The 27,754-nt window shown below is 47.4% G+C and overlaps 2 protein-coding genes across 5 annotated transcripts in view; both read right to left on the reverse strand.

The window, feature by feature from the left end:
• GAD1 (glutamate decarboxylase 1) overlaps positions 1–12,858 on the reverse strand; it is a 40,054-nt gene extending 27,196 nt beyond the window's left edge. Inside the window, exons 1-5 of one of the 3 annotated variants that reach the window (XM_057745336.1) lie at positions 12,691–12,858; positions 11,082–11,223; positions 7,644–7,706; positions 1,934–2,092; positions 373–615 (exon numbers count right to left, since the gene is read on the reverse strand). In XM_057745336.1, coding sequence (XP_057601319.1) covers positions 373–615; positions 1,934–2,092; positions 7,644–7,706; positions 11,082–11,163 — 547 coding nt within the window. In that variant the 5' untranslated portion in view covers positions 11,164–11,223; positions 12,691–12,858. Of the gene's footprint in view, positions 1–372; positions 616–1,933; positions 2,093–7,643; positions 7,707–8,087; positions 8,188–11,081; positions 11,224–12,690 lie in introns of those variants that run through there. The other 2 variants (XM_057745338.1, XM_057745339.1) reach the window with 2 other exon arrangements.
• A 6,036-nt stretch (positions 12,859–18,894) lies between these two features.
• ERICH2 (glutamate rich 2) overlaps positions 18,895–27,754 on the reverse strand; it is a 41,272-nt gene continuing 32,412 nt past the window's right edge. The window contains exons 10-11 of one of the 2 annotated variants that reach the window (XR_009055180.1): positions 26,708–26,883; positions 18,895–19,018 (exon numbers count right to left, since the gene is read on the reverse strand). The gene's annotated coding sequence lies outside the window, so the exon portion shown is untranslated. Of the gene's footprint in view, positions 19,019–24,624; positions 25,184–26,707; positions 26,884–27,754 lie in introns of those variants that run through there. The other variant, XR_009055181.1, reaches the window with a different exon arrangement.

Genomic DNA, 27,754 nt, shown 5'->3' on the forward strand with positions numbered 1-27,754 from the left:
TAGGATTTATCAGAATGAAGTAGGCATGGAAATAGAAGAGAGAAAAGAAGTAGGGGATGGATCATTCTGCTCTCTCTAGGTTGTGAATAGCCTAAAACCAAGAATTAAAACTCTATACAGAACTTGACACAGCATCATGTATCCGTATCTTGTAAATATATTTTTACAATAAATAATGACGTGCTTTTGCCAGGGTTGGGCCTTCCACCAATTGCCACTGCCTCGGATGGTTCTGAGGTCTTGGAGCATTTTGCTGCCTTCCCTCACCAGGGTTTGTGTTTCTCCTTCAACATGACTGACAACCCGGCAATTGGCAAAGGTCTGATGCAGGGCAAGGCTGCTGCTGCATGTCCACCTGGCTCTTACCCTTACCTGTGCGCACTCCATATTTCAGGGTGTCTCTGCAGTCAACCAGGATCTGCTCCAGGGACTCAGGGTGGTCAGAGAGTTCCAAGTTGAAGCCCTCCATGCCTTCCAGCAGCTGGTGGGGGTGGTGGAAGTCCAGCACCTTGGTGGAGCGATCGAACGTCTTGCGGACATAGTTGAGGAGTATGTCCACCACCTCCAGTAGGAACTGCACAGTTTGCTCCTCCCCGTTCTTAGCCGGAAGCAGATCTGGGGGGTGGGGCGGGGAGCCAATGAGTGGTTATCACCTGACTCATATCTGGATTTCCTCAGCTTAGAAATCCCTAATATCCGTATCTTTATAGGCTTAACTTTCTTCCAGGATATGTATGCATTGAGAATCTGATGCACCATCTCCCCAGAAAAACGTACATATAGTCTCTGGGGGTTCACAGACTTTCTGATAGTTAGGCTGCTCATAAATGAAATGCTCTGAGAAGCCATAAGCAGCCTGCCACTGCAGTTATCCATTTGGGCACCTGTCAGGTGTGTGATGGACGGGGCTTCTGTCTTGCTCCTTTAGTACCAGGTGTGTTTCTCTACATCTGGCTCAGACACTGGGCTTTCCATTTGGTGTTATGATGTGTTTGATCTGTTGTTGGTGGGGGGTAAGGCTTCTGTGGGTAGAGGCTGAGGTCCCCCTGGAGGGGGTGGTTCTTTATGTCGTCCTTAGACAGAACTAGAACTAGAAGGCGGGGCTCAGAAAGGTAGGAGAGGGACCTCCTGCCTCTCTCTTGATCTTACCCTTTAGGGCTTAGCCTTCGGGATGCCAGGACATGACTCTGGGTTGCAGCCTCTGTTAGGCAGAGTCAGGCTGAGGGGTTGCCGGGGAGGAAAGCTGTAGGGGGCCGTAATTGAAGCTGTCAGCCATAGCTTAAGAACAGACTGGCTGTATATGATGCTCTGTGTCTATTCTTTGGGTTATCTCTCCAAGGTTTAGTGAATATTGTTTTCTGTTCTGGTTTGGCCTCATGGCTTGTGGGGAATCCACGGAAGGGGGTGGTGGTGGGTTTACCTTTGAGCTGGTTGGGAAAGACTGGGAAAGCACCTCCTGAGACCATGTTGTGGGCACAGCGGTAATGAGTGAAAGATCTTCAAAAGGAAAATGAGCTTCAAGACAGCACTTGGCCACGAGGCCCAGCTACACAGTTTCCCACAGGGTGATTTTGCAGTTGTCGTGGCCACCACCCTTGGAGGATAAATCCTATCAAGGGAATCACTGGATTTTCTCAATGTGAAAGATTTCTTTGGATTCTCAGATTCTATGACTCTATATTTGTCCCTGCAAGTATCTTTAGAGTTGGCTGTTTTACTGAGGCCCTCATTCAGCTTTCAAATGATGGAGACCTGGGCAGTAGGGAAGGAGGGAGTATATTACATTCAAATGTTGGGAAAGCAGCTTCATGATGGTTCAGAGAGGATAATAACTTTTTTTGGTAAAAGAAGCAAAATTTCATGAAAAAGTAAAGAAAGCCCACTAAGGAAACTACTGGACAGCACTAGGGCTGGGGGTGGGGTGGGGCCCTACCTCGAGCGAACAGGTTGGAGAAGTCGGTCTCTGTGCGCCGGAAGCGGCCATCCCTGTCGCTGTTTTCACAGGAAAGCAGGTTCTTGGAGGACTGCCTTTCCTTGAAGGCACTCACAAGCCTGCTCTTCTCTTCCAGGCTGTTGGTCCTTTGCAAGAAGCCTGTAGCACAAGAAGCTGGGTCAGAGGAAGAGCACTGAACTCCCAGCCTCAGAGGGTCAGCTGTTGATCCAGGTCGACTCTCCAAGCAGGGCTCTCGCCTTTCCTGAATAGAAGCCTAGTGTCTGTGTTTTACATGTAAGGGGTCCGGCGCTGCTCGCCTTCAGGCGGGGAGGGGGCAGTGCCAAGTGTCATCAGCGGCAAAGAACCAGTCACGCAAGAGAGAAAAACAGTAAGTGAAGCCCATTCTCCTCTCTGAACATGACAGTGAACGTAGAGTTAAGTCAACTGGACAGCTTCCACTCCAGTAACCAGCCCCAGGATGGGGTTTTAAGGGAAGGGACGCAAACGGAGAAGATGATGCCAGTGTTGGGTTTATGGGCTGTGCAACCAGAGGGAAGAGGGGGTTGAGGAGCAGCAGAGGGAGGAGGGAGTAAGGACCAGCACTGAGGATTGGAAGGATGCTTTCCTTAGGCACCAGGTAAATGCTACCAGGGTTGAATGTAAGTTTAATTTTTCTGACCCAAAACTGAAGTGCAGCTTTCCCTCTCCTTAAATAAAGGTATTGGAGAAAGAGATAAGAAAGCCTAAAATTTTATGTGGTGATATTTAATTCTATAAATACTTATTGAGCACCTACTGTGGAAGAGGACTTTGCTAAGCATTTAGGACCGGGGACACATAAAGATAAATAAGACAGATCCCCTCTTCTCCAGGAGCTTACAGTTTGGCAGATGGTGACCAACAATGTCATAAAGCTAGAAAGCCATCCAAGAACTCTACAGAGACGAACTCTAAGCCCAGGGTGAGAGTCAAATCACCTCCTCTCTGCCTCTTAGAAGGAGTGGAAATCTCTCTTGCCTGAGGTGAGCAGTGCAAACACTCCCAGCCGCAAACCCAGAAGCAGGCTGAGCTGAAAGGGCTGGAGACTGCCAACCAGGAGCACATTTCCTCCCTCAGTACCTCCACCCATCCCCTCTGGGGTTTGGGACCTGCAGACCCGTTCCTTCCCTCAGCATCTCCTCCGATTCAGCCTTAATCTTAGTCTGAAATGCAACACCCTGAAAAGAAGAAGAAAGTTCTAAGCTTCTTGGTGACCCCAAAGCTGTATTTGTAGATACCAAGATCCTTGGGGAGTCCCGTATGTCACCAGGCAGGCTTGGAGGAAAGTCCCAGGAGGTTTGACAAGAGGCAAGTTAATCTGGGGAATTCAGCTTTACTTCCCCAGGACTGCAATTCAGTGGTGAGGGATGGAGGAAGGAAGGATGCAGGGGGAAGGCTGCAGTGATTAGAATCCTCCCACACATAAGAACAGGGTCTATTTTTGGAGGGAAGAATAGGAAGACAGAGGCACCAGGCCTCTCATTGTTCCCAGCACCTTTAAAACTTACCACTAAAGCTCTAAAGGACATTGGAAAGGGAGAAATACACTATAATAGAGCTCCATACTTGGATATAAAGATGGGCAGGGGGTGTGTATCTTCTCCTACTTTCTGAATTCCTCCTGCAAGTCCCTAGAGTCCAAAACCAGAAGCCAGCACTCATTTGCCAGAGGGATGAAGGATCACCTGGGTCCTGAGTAAGACTGCTCCCCTATGCCCAGAACAGGTACCTGTGGAATCTGTCAGGCTGAAAAGACCAAGTCCACGTGCCATAATGGAGGTGAAGTCTTGCCTAGTTGAACTCCTGCTCTTTAGGTCTCCGACCTCTGGTTGGCTCTGACTCACTCTCTGGAAAAGTCTCTCCCTTGAAACCCCTTAGCAACTCCTTTCCTCAGGGAAAGGACATAGGACCCACATTTGGGCTTTGGATATTATCTCCAAAGGAGTTCTTGACACAGGCATTGCCAGAGGTGTCCTGATAGGAATGCAAGATGACAGTTACGACACAACTTTAAACCTGCATCCCATTCCTGGACCACACTTCCTGGAGTGCACTAGGAATTAGTCTTTTCTATACATCTTGTAATTATCTTATGCATTGCACACGTACATTGCATTATAATGTGTTAAAAACCATTAATTTGCTAATATAAACATTTAATGGATATTTTTGGAATAACACCTTTTCTGGAAGGTATTTGTCTTCTAGAATATTGGGGGCCTCAAAAAAAAAAAAAAGTTAATGACCCAGGTCTCTCTGGGCTCTGACAGGCTCTGGAAGGAACTGTGTGCTTCTCCACGGATGATGAGGTGGATGGCATTGAGGTTGGCACTCTGACAACCTCCCTGCCTAGCAAGGGGTCCCTGAGACTGAAGCAGACTGTACTCCCTTTTGCTCTATACCTCAGCTATAAGGACTAGTTTAAGCCTGTGAGTAACTGGTAACTTAGCTGAACATTATTAAGATGCAAAGAGGCAAGCGGAGGAGAGCAAAAGCTGTGGTCAGTTTTGGTCTGGTTGTAGCGCCCTGGCTAGCTTCCACCTCTGAGCCGAGGGGAGATCATGCTGCTGGTTGCTCACAGCTGCCCCCAAACTCAAAGGCCTACTCAGCCCCATGAGTGGGGGGAAGTGTGAGGAACTAGAGCACCTGGTACAAGCTGGTTGTTTCCAAGTGGGGCTTCGAACTGAGCCTGGCATAAGGGCACCTGGCCAAGGGGTCAAGTGAGGCCTGAAGCCCAACCCCCCTGCTGTCATTCACCAAGCTGTAGCATGGAATTGCATCTCCCTAGAGAAAGGGGTTCTTTTCCTGATTTTTCTGGGCTAAAAGTACCCCACCTCAAACTTTTTTTTTAATTTCAAGAGAAGCCGTAAATACAAAATATTTGAAATCTATGTTTAAAAGTTGGTGATGGACACAAAATTAAACACACACACAAACAGGCATACACACACTGCATGGGCGAAATAAAACAGCTCAGGGGCTGTAACTGGCAGCCAGTTAGGGACCTCTGCATAAAGAAGTGATTGAGGCCCAGGAACACACTGGGAAGTGAGCAGAGCTCAGAGCCAGAACTTAGGGCTCCCTGCATCTCCTTCTATTTGGGTCATGCCATCATGCTTACAGCCACCCTGCTCTCTGCCTCTTGGCAAGACCCTAGGTTTCCCCTGGCTGATTGCTCTCCCAGGGAATTCTGCTTCCAGAGCTAAGGGTTCCACTGGTGAGACCAGGGGCCTTCCTTGAAGCTTTGTTTTCCTGGTTGGGGGTGGGGATCCAGGAGACAGGATAGGAGAGTGGGTAGGGGTTGAATCTTGGCAAGGCACTGAAGATGCTTAACAGGGGTCCTCCAGGGCAATGGGTCTGGGAAGTGAGAAGATGGCTGTTAGTCCCTTAGCTATCTTAAGGTGAAAGGTCAAACCTACCTGGGTGGTGTCAGATCGAGAGAGCACCCTTCAAGCCCTTAAGGTCTGGGATGAAGGGAGTGGCGGTATCTGTGTGTGGAGGAGGAGAGGGTCTGTGGGTTCCGGTAAAACTAAAGACTGCACTTTTCCTCCAGTAATTAGATGAAAAATGGAAAGCCAGAGTTGGCCCAAAGTATGGAAAACAAATCCTCCTGGTGTTTTGTTTCCTTTCAGAATCAAACCTTTTGTAAAGCCTCCTAACCTGTGGCCCCTAAAGAATGCATTTTAGCAGAAGGCAATTTCCCCTCAACACACTACCAGCCCTCTCCTGTCACAGGGGTTGCAACTTTCCCGAAATTAGTGTTGGGGAGGTAGGTAAAAAACAGAGAAGAAGCTCCCTGAGGATGTAGCCCCCAAATGTCCAAGAGCTCTCCCTCAGGGGAAGTTGATGCAAACCTGTAATCCTCAATTCCCGGACCCCTGTTCCTGAACACCTAATCCGAGACCCAGGGATGCTCCTGCCCCTTTACTCTTTCGGGGCACTTCGGGTGTATCCCCCGAAGCGGCGTTTAGACTTTTCGTCTCCCAGACCCTAAGGGTCTGCAGTCGGGGCAGCAGGGGGCACCCCTCAGGGCCGAGGCCAGGAAGCGGGGATGGGAACGGATGATGGCCGCTGGCCAGGCAGGCCTAGGACCGCGAGGAAAGCAGCCCTCACCCCAAGCCTCCCCCACCCTGTCCTCGACCGCGGCGGGCGCCCAGGGCTCGCTCAGTTCCGCTTGCCCGGCTGCATGACAATGACGGCTGCCGAAGCCGAGCGCCGCGTCCGCCACCGAAGGGACCCGGAGCGAAACGGGCCATTAAACCCGGAAGGGCGGCGGGGGGAGGGGGCTATTTATAGAACAAAGCTCGGCCACCGCCAGCTGCCCCCGCGCGGGGACGCGTGCTAGGGAGAGGGCCAAAGGCCGGGGCCGCCCCGCCGCGGGGCTGGGCTTTCCCTGCGAAACGGCTAAGTCCTGGAGTGGAGCAACCCTTCCTCCCCGCAAACGCTGCTCCCGAGATCGGGGAGACAGAGCCCCAGAAACGCGGAGAGGGCGCCGCTCGGCAAGGCGGGGAAGGGAGGGTGACTCCCAGGAGCTGCTAAATAGCTCCGCACGCTCCGGCCACAGACTGCCGTCGCCCTGGGGCCCCAGGATGCAGGGCAGCGGGGAAGATCGGTCCCAGAGACCACCGGCTCGCCGGCCGGCACTCGCGCGCGCCGCCCTTGTCTCCCGCGCGCAGCAGCTGACGATGGCCTTTTAATAAGCCCCTCGTTAATCTTACCCCGCCTCTCCACCCCCTGCCCGGGGACGTCCGTATTTTCTGACCCGATAAGGCTAGAGACTTTAGACGGTGAAATGCAGCAAGGAAACCAAGTCCTCATTGTTCAGCCGGAGCCGCTCAGCTGTGTCCCTTCGAACATATCTCCCTTTCTCTTAAAAAAAAAAAAAAAAATTACACCCCTTGGGCGTTTTCATTTCAGATCCCCACGTCTCCGGAGAGCAGTTCTTTCTCCCCTCCAGCTCCCAGATCTATTTTCCTTCCTCTCTGGCAAATCGTGCCCCGATACCCCTTTTCCGTCTTGAGGCCTCACGCCCCCTCAGCCCCCTTTCTCTTCCAGCCTCTCCTTCAAGAGCAAGCTCCGCAAACCCTCTAACTTGCGCCGCCCGCACCTCCTCCAGGCAGGCCACCGAGGGCTGCAGGCAATGCTTTCTCTTGGCCTTCACGGCCTCAAAGAACAACATCTGAATCCGTTTTGACATCTCGGGGCAAAAGTGTCCAGCCGAGAAGGCCACTTTCAACGCGCGATGGTGAAGAGGGAAGGGTTACGATGCGGCAGCCACCGTCTTAGGCGGATGTCTCGCCTTGGGCCTGCTCCCCAGGAAAGCCAGACCTTTTTACGCCGCCTTCGCGACGCGCAGGCCGAGCGCACCGGTCAGAACAGCTCCAGCGCGGGGCAGGAAGAGCGCGGCTGTCGCGCGGGGGCGCTGTGCTCGTGCCCAGCCAGGGGAGCCCTGAGGTCTCAAGTAGCCCAGGGCCCCATCGAAAAAGGTCCCTGGGGGCACGTCAGGAGAGGGCAGAGGAAGGTTAAGGCCAGGAGAGAAGTGGCTCCGCCGGGCGTCGGGGCTGTAGGCACTTTAGAAAACAGACCCTTCCGCTTACATCCCACTCTTCCAAAGCCGCAAAGCCCGCTCGCCTTGCAGCCCTTTGGGGCCCCAGCGGGCCCTTTCACTTACCGCAGATCTTCAGCCCCAGTTTTCTGGTGCATCCATGGGCCACGCCGCACCAGGTGTCATACGCTACAAAGCAAGAGACGTGCGATCAGTGAGGTTTGGACAGTCGGGGACCGGGTCGAGGGCAAAGGTTCTCCCAGGAGGGCGGGGGCAGGTCTTCGCCAGGGCGCCTCATTAAAAAAGCTCTTTCCCGAAAGGAGCCAAGAGCCGGATCTTTGGGCTGACGGGGGGGCTCGTGCCCTCTGAGACCCCACCACGCTCCCTTCCTGCTCCTACCTCAGGTACAGAACAGCGTGTCTGAGAGGCCGCGCACCCAGCGCCCCGCCCGGCCTTCAAGCGACCCTAGCGACCCCCGTGGGGGTAGCCGCCGGGCGGGATCGGCGTGGGACAGGGCTGACCTCACGAGCAAAGGGCCACGCCCGGCTCCTCGAGGCGCCCAACACCCACCAGCAGGCCCTGTCCCTTGGTCTCCGGCCCGCAGACTCGAAGGGCGACCACAGCGGCCCGGAAAGGGAACACAGAGACATCTGGGACCAACACGTCTCATAATTTCTTGGCGGGTCTCCAGCCGAGTGGCAGCTTAAAATAAACTGGCATGAAATGGGGTCGCGGAAGAGTTCAGGAATTAATTGGGTGAAAAATAGTATTTGACTAGATGATCGGCCTCGCATGGCTGCTCTTCAGCGGGACCTAGGAGTCGGTGAGACAATAGTGCTTCTCGGGTCTTCGTCTCGTGCCCCCTCTTCCCAACCTGCCCTTCATTAACCCTTCCCTCGGACACCTCGGATCTGGAGCAGGCAAAGGCGAAGGGAATCAGACACTGTTTCTCGAAGTCTGAATCGTGCACTCAGGCGCTGCCCTGTTCTCCAACTCCTCAGTGTTTATTCTGCCCCCGGGTTCAACTTCCAGCCAGGAGCATGGGGGTGCCTGCGAAGCCCGCATGCGAGCCGGTGTGGTGGGCCTAGCGTGAAATTGCCCTCAGATTCCTCATAATAAGCTGCCTCCAATCACTCCCATCCCCCACCCCATCCTGGCCAGTGCCTTCAGCCCGGCGCAAGTGTTGGTTGCGATAAGGAGAGTGACATCCATTAAACCCGAGGCACAACAGAGCCCCAGCGGGAAGAAGAACTAGCCCAACGTCAGTGAGACAACATGTCACAGATGGAGTTCCTGCAACAGACAGTAAATTGGAGTGAAAGCTAAACCCTAATAATAATACCTGGCAGGTAAAGAGCTATTTCCACCAAATAGAGTGCTTTCATTTTAAACACCATCTCACCTAATCCTCATAACCCTATGAAGCAAATAAAAACACTGCAGCTCAGAGAGGCTGGGAGAGTTTTCCAAGGTCACTCAGCTGTGGCGTTGGGAGTTCAGACCCAATGCACTGCCTTTTAGAGTTGAGGATTACAGTGAAAGAAAGAGAAAGAGATGGGAAGAGGAAGTCGGAGAGATCCTTTCATGTAGCCAGAGTAGGGAAGATGATTGGCTGAGGGCAAGGAGGAGGGGTCGCTGGAGCAAGAGGTCCACCAGGTAAGGTTGTGGGATTGAGCAAGGCCAGCTCCCAAGAGATCTTGGAGGGGCAGAGAAACAGAGCCAGCTGGGCGGGCAAGGATGTGTCTGCAAGGGAGGGTGAGAATGGGAAGAGAGCCAGATGTGCCCGTGCAGCCTAGGATGCTGAGGCTGCAACTGGGCTGTTGGGGCCGCCGAAGACATTCTCAGGACAGGTGCTGCATGCTCTTCCTGGGCCATCTTCCCTCCACCTTGGTGAATTCTGGGCAGGCCAGGCCCAGGCCATGAGCGAACTCAGGTCAGTGCTTCTGCTGGGTCTCGGACCCCGGGTTGAGCACATGGGCTCCACTGCTGGCTGCCTCTGGGAAGTAGGTGCATGGTGTGGGTACAGAACTCGAGGGTGGGTGAACACAAGGGCTGCCCATCCCTGCCAGGCAGCAAAAAAGGAGCGGGAAATGTGGAGAGAACTGGAAAAGAAATCCATCAGGGCCAGAGCAACAGACAAAGGCGCTCAGGTCTTGCATTTCTCTTGGCCTGTTCCCACCAGCTCTGGTAGCTAGTGCCTGGCTCATGTGCCACCAAGGCTGGCGGTTCTCCTAGGCCCCTCTTTGTTGTGTGGGTAATTGTAGCTTGCCTGGGTGGTGGGGAGAGGGAGCTGCAAAGGGAACTGGAACGCAGCCTAAGAATTTAAGCGAAGACCTCCAGCTAGGAAGTCAAGGGCAGCACCTAGGGGTTGGTAGAGGGCTTACCGGGCAACTCCCTCCCTGCCCAGCCCCCCAGCACTGCCAACCTTCGTTAATGGGAACAACTGACGTTTCCTCAAGCTTATAGAAAGTGCCACAAAAACGAAGCAATAAGCTCCCCTTCTAACCACAATGCTATCCCTAAGCCCCTTTTATATAGAAATTCTGGGGCCGTTGCTATCTGGAGCTAATAGATTTGTAGGGAGTGCATTTCAATCCAAAACGGAAAAAGGAAAACAATTCCCTCATCGCCACGCCTCTACAAAGAGGTAGGAAATCAATCCAAATTAAAGACAAATTCTGGAAGTGGGTTGAGAAGCCCCACGGAGCTAGCGGTGGGGAAGCATAAATCTCCTACCACCGTTTATCTAGTTCCCCTTTTCTTCCTCTCTCTTCGGGTGGTGTCCATTGCCCGGGAGAAAAGAGTGCTACTCTCTCCTCCGGCCCTGACAAACCTGGGTTCTTCCTGGTTCCCCACTTCTTGACAATCAGGATGCTGCCCGCTCTGTTTTGTTTTGTTTTTTGTGGGTTGGGGGGGGGGGGGTTGGTTTGTTTTTTGTCTCTGAAATGTAATTAATTGTCTAAAATGTCGAGGCTTAATCTCAAACCGTTTTATGCTCCTTTCTCGCCCCTGGCTTCTCCCTCACTCGTCAATAGCTCGACGCAAATTTGGAGCAATTAGGGACCCCGAGTTTTCTAAAAGCTGCAATTAACGTCGAAATTTCCGCTGATTATAGACTTCGAGCACAACGCAGGGGGAAAGGAGGAGGGGGAGGGGTCAGATCTCGGCTCAACGAAAGCCGGAGACAGAAAACTCTATTCCCGCTGAGACTCCCAGCTCCTCACACCGCCCCGTGCGCTGACCCCGGTCGTCCCACCTAGCAAAGAAACCACCCAAAACACAACAAAAACAACACTCTCGCCGCACGTCCTTCCCCCGCATCGAAGCCCCCAGGATCGCCGCCGCTCCTATCCTGCGTAGTTCCCACTCTTAGCGCCCTGGAATCGCCTAGCATCCCTGACAGTCCAACGACCTCCGGCTGGGACCTGGGTCAGGGCCCCAAGTCTTTCCAGCCTCCATCATCTCCGCGCTACCCTTCCCCTTTCTGCCAGCGCAGTCTCCTCACGTCCCAGCGCCCCCATCTTCCCCGCAGTCCATTTGATAGGAAACTGGAGCAGGACCTACTTGTGGGGCGCAGGTTGGTAGTATTGGGGTCCGCTCCCGCGTTCGAGGAGGTTGCGGACGAAGAAGGGGTTGAAGACGCCATCAGCTCGGTCCGGGGGCCTCTGCTGTCCGGGATCCTCGGCCGGCCGGGCGCAAGAACAGGCTGCAAAGAGAAGCGAGGGCTGTACGTGGAGGGCTTCCGGGGTCCGGCGCGCGGGAGGCGACTGAGTGGCCGGGGGCTCGGACGCTCCCGCTGAAGTCCGGGCTCAGGAAATAAAGGCGAGAGGAAGGGCGGCTAGCTGGCTGGGTCGCGGTGCGCGGGGCGGGGGACTGGGGGAGGAGGAGACTTGCGCGCGAGCTCGGGGACTCGGGCGCCGGCAACGTAGCCCCGGGCGTCTCTCCAGTCTGGCGGCACGGCGGGGCGACCTGGAGCGCAGCGCGGAGACTAAGGGAGCCTAAGGCCAGTGCGGGTCGCGCGGGTGCGGGGGACTGGCTAGGAGGGCTAGGGAGGCTCAGTGCGCGGTTTTCCAGCCTAGCCGCGGCCAGCCCTATTGAGCTCTCAGCAGCCTGCTGGCGGGCGGGCAGGCGGGGTGGGGGGTGGGGGAGGGCGCACGGGGCGGGCACGTCTGGTTCGGTGTCTGGTTCCCGTTGTTGTGTCTGGCTAATTCCCTGGAAAGAAGGAGGCTGACTAACTGCTTCGGGGGCCGGGGACTTTGGTTGAGACAAGGTGAGAGGAAAAAAGGGTCCTTGTCTTTACGTTCTCCCTCGGACTCGGCCGGGGAAGAAATACAGTCACCTTGTACTCCAGACAGCCAGAAAGCAGCGAGTCGGAACCTCACTTGTCTCCCTCTTGCCCCATCCGCTTTGAGCCATCTCGAAGCCAAGAACGGGGCTCCATCCTTGTTTTTGTATTTCCCCTCCACCCAACTCTCTGAGGTCCCTGGATTTCTCGATGTGCAGACCCGGAGAGGGTGAGAGAGGCAAGAAAGGGGAACGTCACCGGCGAAATGAACTTGCGCCCAGCGCGCGGGAGGCGGCAGACAAGGAGAGGTGCGCGGCGCCCCTGCTCTGCGCTCGGCGCTGGTGCGATGGCTTCCGAAGGCCAGGGGACAGACAGTGCGGGTGAATCTGGGTAGACCTAAGAGCTGCAGAGTAGCGCCTGCCAGCCACCGCCTCCACACCCTTCGTAGGACCCCACATCTAGCCCCGCGCGCGCACTCGCACAAGAACGCAGGCAGCTGCCGGGAGACCGCGGCTTCTGGGGAAGTAACAGGTTACAGCTCTGAGTCGCGCCTTCGGCTGCTGCTGGCCAGGAGCCCATTGGTGAGACCGGCGCTCGCAGTCGGGAAGCGGAGGGGAAAATCGCTCTCGCTGCACTTCTGCGCGAGCCTCAGCCTCTGTGTGTCCCCGGGGCATGAGTCTCGCTGATGGGGATAGGGTGATTGCGAAGGCTGAGGTCTCTGCGCCGCTCAGGAACGGAGAGCCAGGACTGGAGCGGGCGGGACGCACTCGGCTCGAAAAGGTAGATTGCAGACACCAGGGGTGGGGGTTGCTCTAGAAACCGCGGGTGAAGACCCAGCTGAACAGTCGGGGGCGCTGGGAAGGTTCGGGCGGTCGCGCGCTTACCCACCTAGGCTGGGAAACAGCAAGCCGGGCGCTCCGGTCGCTCTTCTGCGTAGCGCCCAGCGATCCACCCGGCTCGGCCCGGCTCTGCCACAGGCGTAATTTGCCTGGCGTCACCTCCAGCTGCCGCCTCTCGTTAGCTAGCACCGTCCCGCACGCGAGCTCCAGGAAGAGAAGAGAGCGATCCGAAGAGGCGGCTGCTTGGCTTCGGGGGAGGCGGAGGCGGAGTGGGGAGGCGGGGACCGACTCAGCAGGGGAATCACGAGGCCGCTGCTCGCGGGGGCAGCTCGTCGGCAGAGCGGCGGGGCTCCTTGCAGGTGCCTGACCGCCCTGGAGCTTTATAGGGCGATTATAAATCCAGATCACGGGTTTGCGCCCGGAAAAAGAAAAGAAAAGAAAAAGCCCTATGAGTAATCCAGAACGTACTCAAAACGCTCTGTTTTTTTTTTTTTTTTTTTTTTTTTTTTTTGAAATAGGCAGAATGCCGGGTAAGGCGAGGGAAAAGAGAGTTTCTATGAAGAATTCTGCCTCTCTGAGCGCTTCTCCCTCCCTTTCCTCTCCCCCACTACCATTATCTTCGAGAAGACAAGAGCAGTGGCTTTGCCTCGATTACTTTCCCCGCGGCTTCTCCATCTCTACGACCCGGCGAAACCGCGCTCTGGGTCGTGTCCTTGCTGGCTCTCTACTGAGCCAGGATTGTTGTAAAAGCAAAGCAGGCAGAGATGAGCGGGGAACACTCAGACCCTAGAGGACTCCATCTCCTTTTCACTTCAGTTTCCTCATGCAGCTCGGAGCCTCCCCCAAGGACTTCATCTGAGCACAGCTACCCAGTGCCTCCGCAGAGAAAAGGGTCCGATTTGCAACCCGCTGTGCGCTCCTTCCTAGCTTTGGTTCCCTTGGTGATGGGGAAAGGACTCCTGATTGATCACATCTGAAGGTTAATAACACGCACGAGTGCTGCTCCACACACAAGGGGGAACACGAGCATAGAGGTGGCCCGGAGGTGGGGTGGGGGGAGCAGACCGGCCCTCTCTGCCCAGGCCCACTCCTCTCCACTCTTCCTTCGATTTCACGCTTTTGAAAGATTCTCATTTTGCAATATTTAAACATATGTAACGAATTGCCAAGTCCGGAAAGCCCCTCACGGTAAAAAGGCGTTCAAGGAAAAGCTTCCAGCAGATGGCGCCAGGCGGCCAGAGACCGAGAGGCCCTATGCTGGCCGCGTCTTTCCTCGCGCATCACAGCCAATACCTGGAGGGGCTGGCTCGGCTGTCTAGTCCCCGGCCTTTTCCAGCCATCCCTTAGGCACCCTCATTTCTAATTTATGTTCTCCTCTTACCGCAGTTTCTTTTCCTTTAGGGCAAAACAAAGTTGATCTTTGTGTCTGGGTGACACCGTGTAACCAGTGATTTTCCCCCCTGTTGCGGTGCAGCAGACAGGGTTATTTATTGACACGTCTGCGGGCTTGCTGGCCCACCGGAATCCTGTCCCTTCTCTCTGAATGTCTTATTGCCTTTCACCACGACACGGTGGGAATGCCGAATGTCGTACAAGGCACTGAAAATTCCGTAAGGGAGATCGAAGATTCCGTCCTGAGAAGATACAGTCCGATTAGTAAGAGGGATCTCGTTGTGAGGTTTGAAATAACCGCGTTGCCCTTGATGTTAAAGAAAATACTGTTGCCCTCTCTCCATTTTACAGGAAGAACTCTGGACACATTCAAAGGACGGAAAAGCATCCCGAGCGGCGGGTGTGAGATAACCGCATCTCCGGGTGCCAGAGCTCAGGGCTGGGCAGGGTGGGAGTGTCGACTCCGTGCCGGAAACAATCCTTCAAACCTCGCAGCTTGTCTGCCACGCTTGAAATGCGCGGTTTACTACGAGAAGAGGCTCGGAGTTCCACCCACGCCCCCTCCTCGATCCTCCCTAAAAGAAACGGTTGCACCAATCAGGGAGCCCGGTGCTAGTGCTAAACTATTCAAGACGCGCTGGGGCAAGGAGGCCGGCGGGAGGAGGCAACAAATCCCGGCCCCTCTCAGGGTGTGCTGTACCAGGAAAACGCCCGCTCACCTGCTGCCTCCTCCACCTTCTCCCAAGACCCGAGATTTCCCAAAAAGGAAGATTCGTTTACCTTCACCTGTGGCATCAGACAGAAATTTCCAACCACTCCCTCTTCTGACCCTAGTGTCCAAAACTCTCACCGCTAACGTTTTATCCAATAAAATAATCTCGCCAGAGAGAGAGATTGCCTACATGACTGTATCGCAAATTAAAGCTGAGTCCTTCCAGCTGCGAGGACATCCCTCCCTTTCTCCTTTATGTGGGGGGAAGGGAGGAATGAAGCCTCTTGCTCGTCCTTAATTTTAAAATGTTTAATTAAATATTAGTAATTAATTAAAGGGATGTTTATTAATCACCTACTTTGTGCCAGGTGCTGTTCTCACGGAGCTACACTGTCCTAGCAACTTATATTATCCCTGCACTCATGGGCATTCCAGTTAGGCAGGGAGAGTAACAGACTTGGGAACTTCATGGCTGTGATTTAGTTTCCAATTATCTTCCATTCCAACCCAGACTCTTGGGCTCAGCGAAGATGACAAAGAACTGAGGGCCTGGAGTTCCACAGTTTCAGCACTGCGAGTTGGGACGTAGGGCACGGCTCTTTCAGCACCAAGGACAGAGCCCACGGTTTGGTCACTCAAACTTCCTGTTTGTTCGCTTTGATCTCCAGCATTTAGCAAACCCGCCCCTCTCGCCCCATCTGCCCCCCACCCCCTCCAGCTGTAACTGCTGGGCTTGTTTTCCCTTGTTGGGGCGGGATGTGGTGATGGTGGAGTATTTCGCCCCCTTCTTGCCTCTCCGGTAAGAATTTGCAAGGAGGGTGGTGGTGGTTGTCTTTTGGCTCTTCGGAATATTTGGGATCTATACTTTTGTTTGTGTTTTTCCACTCTTCTTTTTATCTTTTATTACTCCCTGGGGAAGATGCTTTGGATAATGGGGGTGGAAAAAAAGATATCCTCTCTAGGGACTCGAACCGGTGCTGAGGGGTGGCCTGGAAGGGAGTGGTATCCGCCCAGCTGTTTCATTTGCATTTGATCTAAGGTTTAGCGCTTTGAAGAAATGGGAACAAGACGCCCAGAGGCAGAAGAAGAAGGGGGGCGAGTGCGACCCCTCTGTCTCTCTCTTCCGGGCGTGGAGGTGTTGCTAGCCTGCAGCCCAGGCTACTTGATTATGTCTTCCGAGGACAACCTTCCTTTAGGTCAAGGATGGCTGGGACTTGGGAACACGACCCTCTGCCCACAATGCCTTTTCCCCGGGAGGTTTAAAGATATTCCAAGTGGATTTGGAGCCAAGCCTTTCCGAAAAGGAAAAAAAAAAAAGGAGTGGGTGGAGTAAGGAGTGGAAGGGGCACCCAAACGGGCTGTGGGGGAGACATTTATGCGTAAGATATGGTCCACGTCAAGGTGAGTAAATATGAAACGTCAATCTTTTTTTTTTTTTTTTAATTTTTCTGACGCATTTAGTATTTTTAGCCTCCAGGAAAGGTAATTTAGAGCCACGGTGTTCGTTCATTTCGGCCTGCTAGTTAAGGTCTATTTTAAGCATCTAATTTATTACTAAAAAAGAGGGGGGAAAATGGCAGTGCTCACCGTTTAAACGTCTGTCTCCCGAGAGGAGGGCTACGGGAAGCGTTGTTAACCTTACACTCGGCTTTTTTTTTAAGTGGGAGCGAAGGTCTATTTGGTGTGTTTGTGTACTTTAAAGATAGTTCCCCAAATTATTCTGGACTTTCTTTGGGAACCATAGCTAAATGGACACCCCCTACCCGCAACAGATCACATCACACTCACTCCCGAAAGACAGGAAAGGGTTAAAACTGTGGCGAGGGAGGGAGGAATTCCAGCCAGAAAGCTGCCAGACAGGGCTCCGGAAATTACAACCTTTTCTTCTAAAGAAGAGCACTGGGTTCCTCAGATAATCGTCATTTGGTCCCTTCTCCCTTGCTCTTCATAAGATGAAAATATTCTAATATTAAAGAAATTAATCAAAGAAGATAGAGTAATTTGTATTTGGGCAAATCTCGTGCACATCTTACGACGCCCAATTTTCGCTATTTCAAACGCGACGACGGAGGGACCACCAGGTGGCGATAGATTACAATTTCTGAGAGGGAACCACGGGTTCCACAGGGAGCAGCTCTTGAAGGAAAACTGCTGGCAGGCCCTTTCCAGTTCACACCCGTACTCTGCCATATTTCACAAAGCAGGGCCTTTTTTTTTTTTTTTTTTGCATGCTGAGATGCTGCCGGAAGTGGCGGGAAACACTCAGAATCTGCGTGCCTTTGGTGAAAGAGAAGGGGATGCAGCGTATCCAATTCTTTGCCACAGAGCTGCTCTTTAAAGGCAGCCTCAGGGCAGGAACTCAGGTATTAGGCAAGGTGTTTCACTGTGAAACTGGACACCAAGGAAATAACAGATCTGGATTACCATTCGGAGAGCTTCTAAGATGTATCTATGTTTTCAATTCTCTCAGCCAAAACTAAGGCAAAATCAGTCCTTTCTCAAAAGAATGGGAGGCGAGAAAGATGCTTTCCCATATGAGATGCTTTTTAGTGAAACAGAGTATGGAATACCAATACAGTTGAGCTTTAAACAATCTCCAGTGGTTAGGGGAGCTGACCCTCCCCACAGTGGAAGTCCAGGTATCACTTAAAGTCGGCCCTCCTTGTACAGTGTTTCTCAACATCCACGGTTCCTTTGTATCCTAGATTCCGCATCCACACTTTTAACCAACCTGGAATTGTGTAGTACTGTAGTATTTACTATTGAAAAATATCTGCATCTAAGTGGAAACTCACAGTTCAAATCTGTGTTGTACAAGGGTCAACTGTATTTAACCTATTTTTTTTTTCAGTGTAAAAGCTCTTGAACTATTTAGAATAACAGGTATGTAGCCGTTGTTTTCAGATGTAGGTGCCTAGGACTGCTGTTTGTGAGAGGTTCTGGAATGTTCCAACTTAGTTGTTGAGAATCTAACTTAAATTTCTATTCCTGATCGGACACCTTCCCTATCTGGCCTAATCTGTGGCCAGTTACTCAGGGGAGAAAACAGAACCTTAACAGGTGGGATTCATCATTCCTGTTGTAGCTTAGTTTCTTTCTTGTCAAGAGCTAACAGTAAGAGCTCACTGGAATTTATCCACACTCAAGGTTCTCAGCTGTGTCAGCTGCAAATCAGTGCCTTGAGTTTTCCCAAAGTATTTAGTTACCTGGAGCTCGTTCTTTCTTACTCTCAGGTGCAAGGCTGAGGTCTTGTTTTCTCTGCCTTTGGGTGAGTCAGGGATCCTTTAGATCGGCAACAACTTGAAATCTCAAGAAGTCCCTAAATAAGCAGATTAAATGATAATATCTTTTCACTGGGGCTATAGGCACTCTGTTTCAACTACAAAGCTAAGGATAAACCACGGATATGCGTTGGAGTATAGGAAGACTTGAACTGGTAAAACTTCTTTTTCTTTCCTAAATCAGAACTGTATACTCTCCACTCCCCCCTCCCCCGCCCCCCACACCAACCTTGATATCGGACTTGGCCATGTGATTTGCTTTGGACACAGGAATTGAACTGAAATGCAAATCCATGAGTTTTGAGGTAATGTGTGATGCATCATTTTTGTGGCAGTAGCTGACGAATACAGCCTCTCACACTAAGGCTGCCAGGGAGAACCAAGGCAGGATGCAGAGAAAAGTCTTGGCATTTGCTGCCCAGCATTGCTTACTGTAGCTGGGCCCAGTCTGGCATCATAGTGGTGATGGTGGAGGGGGGTGGGGCACGTTAGAGACCTCTCTCTGTCTCTGTCTCTCCCTCTTTGTGTCTGACTCTTGCTTTAGAATCATGACTACAGAAATGGTTATATTATAGATGTGAGAAATAAATCTCATGGAAATTATGTGGTGTGTTTATTGTCTGAATTCTCATTTAAGCATCACCCGAGATCCTCTACTTTGCAGATGAAGAAACTGAAGTCCAGAGAAGTTTCGAGGTTTCCCAGGGCACACAGTGAGAATCGGGCTGGAAACTCTTCTTCCTTCAGTCTCAGTGCCCTGTGCACTGCTCAGTGAGGCCTCTCAGCTCTGCAACATAACCATTTGGCTTTAGAAAATCACTTAATCTCTCTGGAATCCCATAATGGGACGGGTAAGGTATCAGATGAGACCAGATAAGAATTCATTCATGTGAAATAATTAATTAGCATTGTTTCCTGACTCTTCTCACGGGGGAATCTTCTCCTGTTGTGAATGCTATGGACTCAAGCACTTCTTGAGGTCTTCAAGGCAGCTTGTTACAGGAGGAAAAGCAAAAACTTTAGTCAGACTTTTTGAATCTCAATTCTACTTATCAGCTAGTATTTAAATGCTCAGTCTAAAATTTCTCATCAGTAAAATGGGAGCTAATCACTTTGTGGGCTGTCTTATTTGATGTCCATAAAACCCATGTTCATACGCTCAGTGGTGGCTGGTTTATGGATTTCAATGTATGTCAACTCCTCTTCCTGTTCTTTCCCCTTAGTTCAATGGTGTTTTGATCCATTTAAATATTTTCTCATTGGATGTATAAGCTAAGCCTAATATGTTTTACTTTGTTGCCCATTTCAGTATAGCTTCATCGTACCTTGACATGGACTTGAGGGCTTCCTCTTTAGTAATTTAGAGTTTTTTTTTTTAATCTACAGAGAGTTTTGATTCCTAGAGGAGAACATTTTCTGATGGAACATTCAGACTTAGCTGAGAAGGGGTGAAAGGAGGCCAGTTTTGTGCCAAAGTCTTCACTCTGCCCCAATGACACTGGCCTCCTTGCTGTTTCTTAAACATTCTTGGCGTGTTCCCACCTCAGGAACTTTGCAATAAATATTCCTCTGCTTGGAAAGCTCTTCCCCCACATATCCATAGCATTTGTTCCTTTTCATTCTGGTCTTTGCTCAAATGTTCAAATGTTATTTTCTCAGTGACCTTCCTTTATCCTTGTATTTAAAGTTGCAAATCTCCCCCAGTCATAGCACTCCCTATTCCACCCTGTTTTTTTTTTTCCCCTCTAACACTTTTTTTTACCACTTGACATCTTGTATATTTATTTATTGCCTCTTTCTTCTCACTAAAATGTAAGCTCCATGAGGGCAGGGATGTCCTTTTTTTCTTTTTTTAATCTTTATTGGAGCATAATTGCTTTACAGTATTGTTAGTTTCTGCTGTACAACAAAGTGACCCAGCCATATGTACACACATATCCCCATATCGTCTCCCTCCCAAGCCCCCCATCCCACCCCTCCAGGTCCTCACAAAGCATTAAGCTGATCTCCCCATGCTCTGCAGCAGCTTCCCACCAGCCATCCATCCACTTCACACCTGGCAATGTGTGTATGTCAATGCTACTCTCTATGTTCCAGCCTCCCCTCCCCTCTATCCCTCCCCCGGTGTCCTCAAGTCCGTTCTGTATGTCTGCATCTCTATTCCTGCGCTGCCACTAGGTTCAGCAGTACCATTTTTCTAGATTCCATACATATGCATTGGCATACGGTATTTGTTTTTCTATTTCTGATTTACTTCACTCTGTATGACAGACTCTAGGTCCATCCACCTCACTACAAATAGCTCAATTTTATTCCTTTTTATGGCTAATATTCCATTGTATATATGTGCCACATCTTTATCCATTCATCTGTTGATGGACATTTAGGTTGCTTCCATGTCCTGGCTATTGTAAATAATGCTGCAGTGAACATTGTGGTACATGTATCTTTTGCAATTATGGTTTTCTCTGCATATATGCCCAGTAGTGGGATTGCCGGGTCATATGGTAGCTCTATTTTTAGTTTTTAAAGGCACCTCCATACTGTTTTCCATACTGGCTGTATCAATTTACATTCCCACCAACAGTGTAAGAGGGTTCCCTTTTCTCCACACCCCCTCCAGCATTTATTGTTTCTAGATCTTTTGATGATGCCCATTCTGACCGGTGTGAGGTGATACCTCATTGTGGTTTTAATTTGCATTTCTCTAATGGTTAGTGATGTTGAGCATCTTTTCATGTGTTTGTTGGCAATCTGTATGTCTTCCTTGGAGAAATGTCTATTTAGGTCTTTTGCCCATTTTTGGATTGGGTTGTTTGTTTTTTTTTTTATATTGAGCTGTATGAGTTGCTTGTATATTTTGGAGATTAATCCTTTGTCAGTTGCTTCATTTACAAATATTTTCTCACATTCTGAGGGTTGTCTTTTTCTTATTTATGGTTTCCTTTGCTGTGCAAAAGCTTTTAAGTTTCATTAGGTCCCATTTGTTTATTTTTGTTTTTATTTCCATTATTCTGGGAAGTGGATCAAAAAGGATCTTGCTATGGTTTATGTCATAGAGTGTTCTGCCTATGTTTTTCTCTAAGAGTTTTATAGTGTCCAGTCTTACACTTAGGTCTTTAATCCATTTTGAGTTTATTTTTGTGTATGGTGTTAGGGAATGTTCTAATTTCATTCTTTTATATGTTGCTGTCCAGTTTTCCCAGCACCACTTATTGAAGAGGCTGTCTTTCCTCCATTGTATGTTCTTGCCTCCTTTGTCATAAATTAGGCGACCATATGTGTGTGGGTTTATCTCTGGGCTTTCTATACTGTACCACTGATCTATATTTCTGTTTTTTTGCCAGTACCATACTGTTTTGATTACTGTAGCTTTGTAGTATAGTCTGAAATCAGGGAGCCTGATTCCTCTGGCTCTGTTTTTCTTTCTCAAGATTGCTTTGGCTATTCAGGGTCTTTTGTGTTTCCATACAAATTGTAAATTTTTTTGTTCTAATTCTGTGAAGAATGCCATTGGCAATTTGATAGGGATTGCATTGAATCTGTAGATTACTTTGGGTAGTATAGTCATTTTCACAAAATTGATTCTTCCAATCCAAGAACATGGTCTATTTCTCCATCTGTTCATGTCATCTTTGATTTCTTTCATCAGTGTTTCATAGTTTTCTGAATACAAGTTTTTTGTATCCTTAGGTAAGTTTATGCCTAGGTATTTTATTCTTTTTGTTGTGATGATAAATGGGATTGTTTCCTTAATTTCTATTTCTGATTTTTTGTTGTTAGTGTATAGGAATGCACGAGATTTCTGTGCATTAATTTTGTATCCTGCAACCTTACCAAATTCATTGATGAGCTCTAGTAATTTTCTGGTGGCATCTTTAGGATTTTCTATGTATAGTATCATATCATCTCCAGACAGTGACAGTTTTACTTCCTCTTTTCCAATTTGTATTCCTTTTATTTCTTTTCTTTCTCTGATTGCTGTGGCTAGGACTTCCAAAACTATGTTGAATAAGAGTGGTGAGAGTGGACATCCTTGTCTTGTTCCTGACATTAGCGGAAATGCTTTCAGTTTTTCACCATTGAGAATAATGTTTGCTGTGGGTTTGTCATATATGGCCTTTATTATGTTGAGATAGGTTCCCTCTATGCCATTTTCTGTAGAGTTTTTATCATAAATGGGTGTTGAATTTTGTCAAAAGCTTTTTCCGCATCTATTGAGATGATCGTATAGGTTTTTATTCCTTAATTTGTTAATATGGTGTGTCACATTGATTGATTTGCATATATTGGAGAATCCTTGCATTCCTGGGATAAATCCCACTTGATCATGGTGTATGATCCTTTTAATGTGTTGTTGGATTCTGTTTGCTAGTACGTTGTTGAGGATTTTTGCATTTATGTTCATCAGTGATATTGGTCTATAATTTTCTTTTTTTTTGTAATATCTTTGTTTGGTTTTGGTATCAGGGTGATGGTGGCCTCATAGAACGAATTTGGGAGTGTTCCTCCCTCTGCAATTTTTTGGACGAGTTTGAGAAGGATAGGTGTTAGCTCTTCTCTAAATGTTTGATAGAGTTCATCTGTGAAGCCATCAGGTCCTGGACTTTTGTTTTTGTCAGAAGATTTTTTATTACAGTTTCAGTTTCATTACTTGTGATAGGTCTGTTTATATTTTCTAATTCTTCCTGATTCAGTCTTGGGAAATTGTACCTTTCTAAGAATTTGTCCATTTCTTTGAGGTTGTCCATTTTATTGGCATATAGTTGTTTATAATAGTCTCTTATAATCCTTTGTATTTCTGCAGCATCAGTTGTGATTTCTCCATTTTCATTTCTGATTTTATTGATTTGTGTCCTCTCCCTTTTCTCTTGATGAGTCTGGCTAAAGGTTTATCAATTTTATCTTCTCAAAGAACCAACTTTTAGTTTTATTGATCTTTGCTACTGTTTTCTTCATTTCTATTTCATTTATTTCTGCTCTGATCTTCTACTGACTTTGGGTTTTCTTTGTTTTTCTTTCTCTAGTTGTTTTAGGTGTATGGCTAGATTGTTTATTTGAGATTTTTGTTTCTTGAGGTGAGATTGAATTGCTATACACTTTCCTCTTAGAACTACTTTCACTGAGTCCCATAGGTTTTGGGTCATTGTTTTTCATTGTCATTTATTTCTATGTATTTTTAAATTTCTTCTTTGATTTCTTTAGTGATTGCTTGGTTATTTAGTAGTACACTGTTTAGCCTCCATGTATTTGTGTTTTTTACAGTTTTTTTCCTGTAATTGATTTCTAATCTCATAGCGTTATGGTCAGAGAAGATGCTTGATATGATTTCAATTTTCTTAAATTTTCTGAGGCTTGATTTGACCCAAAATGTGATCTATCCTGGAGAAAGTTCCATGTGCACTTGAGAAGAAAGTGTATTCTGCCACTTTTTGTTGGACTGTCCTATAAATATCAATTAAATCTATCTGGTCTATTGTGTCATTTAAAGCTTGTGTTTCCTTGTTTACTTTCTGTTTGGATGATCTGTCCATTGGTGTAAGTGGAGTGTTAAAGTCCCCTACTATTATTGTGTTACTATTGATTTCTTTTATGGCTGTTAGAATTTGCCTTATGTATTGAGGTGCTCCTATGTTGGGTACACAAATGTTTACAATTGTTATATCTTCTTCTTGGATGATCTTTTGATCAGTATGTAGTGTCCTTGTTTATCTCTTGTAACAATCTTTATTTTAAAGCCTATTTTATCTGATACGAGTATTGCTACTCCAGCTTTCTTTTGATTTCAATTTGCATGGAATATCTTTTTCCATCCTTTCACTTTCAATCTTTATGTGTCCCTAGGTCTGAAGTGGGGCTTTTGTAGACAACATCTATGTGGGTCTTGTTTTTGTATCCACTCGGCCAGTCTGTGTCTTTTGGTTGGCACATTTAATCCATTTACATTCAATTTATTGATATGTATGTTCCTATTACCATTTTCTTAGTTGTTTTGGGTTTGTTTTTGTGGGTCTTTTTCTTCCCTTGTGTTTCCCTCATAGAGAATTTCCTTTAGCATTTGTTGTAAAGCTGGTTTGGTGGTGCTGTATTCTCTTAGCTTTTGCTTGTCTGTAAAGATTTTTATTTCTCTGTCAAATCTGAATGAGATCCTTGCTGGGTAATGTTGGGTGTAGGTTTTTCTCTTTTGTCACTTTAAGTATACCCTTCCACTCTCTTCTGGCCTGTAAAGTTTCTGCAGAAAAATCAGCTGACAACCTTATAGGGTTTCCTTTGTATGTTATTTTTTGTTTTTCCCCTGCTGTTTTTAATATTTTTTCTTTGAATTTAATTTTTGTTAGTTTGATTAATGTGTGTCTTGGTGTGTTTCTCTTAGGGTTAATCCTGTATGAGATTCTCTGTGCTTCCTGGACTTGGGAGACTAGGAATTTTTTAAACTAATGTATCCCCAGTACAGAATGGTTCCTGGAGCACTATAACCACCCAATACATATTTGACTGGTTTTTATTTTGTGCAGCTGAATAGACAATACATTCCTAAGATCTTCAGGTAACCATCTGGAGAGCACTCAGTGTCTGCAGAATGAGTAAGGGCAGTCATTCTGTATCACTTTCTTTTCTTCATCTGGATGCAGATGAGGAGGTGAGAAGAAAAAGTAGACAAGAAATACATTCCCCAAAGTCAGAACCACCTAGGTGACCTCAACTAGCCTATTAAGGAGCAGCCAGTTACATTAATATTCAAACCACTGCTTTAACAGGTGGCAAAAGATCTCAATTTAGCAAGTTTCAGTTTCGAGATAGGTTTCTCAAAAGTATTTAGTTTCATTTGGTACATAGGATTTTTACTATTTTTCCTCTTATTTTCTTTCATTGGTGGGATGTGAGCTAAGGGAAGGTGGTTGCAGAATGATGATGTTGTCTGCTGATTTAAGTATTCTGCCTCACCTTTGGCTGTGCTCTTCAGATGCCAACAGGAAAAAAACTGAATTTGGTGCCTGTTATCATGGGCAAGAGATTTTCCTCCTAATACACTGTCCAGTGGTAGACAAGGAGCTGTGAAATTTATCATCTTTACAGAATGATCATTTTCAAGTTATCCTTTTCATGGAAAGACATGCAGAATAATTTTTCTTTGAGGTGAAGATACATTTAGAGACCTGGAGGCATGAAATACCAAAAGCCTTGTTACAGAGTAGAAAAGTCGGTAAGCTAAAGTGCTCAAAAAGGGGGGAAGGGGCTCAGGAAAGTTAACCAACTATTGAACTTTTTTTTGTACAGTTATGCAACAGTAGGAACTACATAATCAATTCTAAGGAAACAAGGGCTTTTGTTGATGATTTGCAATTATCTCTACTTAACTTATTCAATTGGGCATAAGAGTGAGCAAGTTTGTGGGTGTACTAACTGGTTAATGTTCTGTGAAGATCAGCATTTCTGTCTCAGATGACATTTCTTTTCTGAATTTAATGACCTATTTATTTACTTATTAGTACTGATCCTCATCAGAAGCTTCAGCACACCAAAAAGTGTATGAAGGCCTGCCAAAATGCCTCATGTACAATATGCAATTCGTGAATATTGCTTTGTTTCCTCCCCTCCTTGTGTTAACTTTTCTGTTTCTAAGGTCAGTTTAACTTTTTTTTTCCAGTCTTTTTTTTTTTTAAATTGAAGTACAGTTGATTTACAATGTTGTGCCAATCTCTGCTTGTACAGCAAAGTGACTCAGCTATATACATATATACATTCTTTTTTTAATATTTTTTTCCATTATGGTTTATCTCAGGAGATTGGATATAGTTCACTGTGCTATACAGTAGCACCTTGCTGTTCATCTTAAGTTTCTTTTTGAAAAAAAAATTACATATTTTTTCCTTTAAAGTAATATATGATTGTTAAAGAAAGTATATGACTTTATAATGAGCAAAAATGAAATAACCTCATCACCCAAACACAACCATGGTTAACATTTTCATTAATTTTTTTCCCCAGATTTCATCTCACCCCATGTATAGGCTTAATTGAAAAGTTTTTAGTATTGAACAGTTATTTGTAAACACACGTTCACAGCAACATTATTCACAATAGCCAAAAGGTGGAAAATATCTGTTCATTAATTGATGAATGGATAAACAAAATGTGATATATACACACAATGGAATATTATTTAGCCATAAGGAGGGATGAGGTATTGGAACAGGCTAGGGCAATGGATGAACCTTGAAGACATCATGCTAAGTGAAATAAGCCAGTCACAAAAGGACAAATACTGTAGGATTCCACTTACTTGTGGCACCTAGAGTAGTCAAATTCACAGACAGAAAGTAGAACAGTGGTTTTCAGGGACTGAGGGTAGAGGGGAATGGGGAGTTATTGTTTAATGGGTACAGAGTTTCAGTTTGAGAGGGTGAAAAAGTTCTTGAGATGCATGGTGGTGGTGATTTCACAATATGAATGTACTAAATGTTACTGAACTGTGTGCTTAAAAATGGTTAAAATGGTAAACTGTGTGTTATATTTTATCACAATAAAAAAGCTTTTAGTTATAAGTGATAAATGTCCATGATAAAAAATTAAAATGCATACATTGAAAAATAAAACTCTTCTTACCTACCTCCTCTCCTCACTTGCACAACCCAGAGATAACAATTGTAGCCAGTTTCATATTTCTACTTTTCACATACCTGTACCTGTAACTGGCACAAGGATCCGCCAGTTCCTCTTCCTTGGCTCTGAATGGCCATGACACGTTGGGGACCTGATGGTAACCTAGAGTCCACTTAGGCTTACAGTCTTACAGGATGGTATTGGTGTCATGTTTGCTATGCTGTGGCAGATACATACAGTAGGATATTCTCTGCTGCAAAGTAATAGAAAATTAGAAACTGGCTTAAACAGTAAAAATTTATTGTCTCACATGAAATATTCAGAGGTAGGGCAGGCACTAAACCAGAGTTGACTGTCACTAAAAATGTCATCAAAGACCAGGCTCTTCTTTTCTCTCCTCTGCTCTTGTTAGCATTGGCTTCAGCATAAAGCCTCCCATGGTTCTAAGATGCTGCAAGTACCCACGAGGGCTCTGTGCTTTCTTGTCTCACGTGTTATTACCTGAGACTGGCTGAGTTCTGTCCATGTCTAGTAATAAGTAGTAGCAGAGGGATATTGGTCAAAGGGTACAAAGTTTCAATTACGTAAGATGAATAAGTTCTAGAGATCTAAAGTACAGCATGGTAACGATAGTTAACATTACTTATTATACACAGGCCCACCTCATTTTATTGTGCTTCACAGATAGCGCAATTTTTTACAAATTGAAGGTTTGTAGCAACCCTGGGTCAAGCAAGTCTTTTGGAGCCATTTTTCCAATACCGTCTGTTCACTTTGTATCTCTGTGTCACATTTTGATAATCTTTGCAATAATTCAAGCTCCATTAGCAAAAAGATTATGACTTGCTGAAGGCTCAGATGATGGTTAGCATTTTTAGCAATAAAGTATTTTAAATTAAGGTATGCATATTATTTTTTTACACATAATGTTATTGCACTACAATATAGTGTAAACATAATTTTATATGAACTGGGAACCCAAAAACTTCATGCGCCTCGCTTTAATGTGATGCTAGCTTTATTGTGGTGGTCTGGAACTGAAACTGAAATATCTCCGAGGTATGCCTGTACTTGAAATTTACTAAGAGGATAGATCTTAAATTAAATCTTCTCAACACACACAC

This window comes from Hippopotamus amphibius, chromosome 8 (assembly GCF_030028045.1).
Source record: "Hippopotamus amphibius kiboko isolate mHipAmp2 chromosome 8, mHipAmp2.hap2, whole genome shotgun sequence".
NCBI lineage: Eukaryota > Metazoa > Chordata > Mammalia > Artiodactyla > Hippopotamidae > Hippopotamus > Hippopotamus amphibius.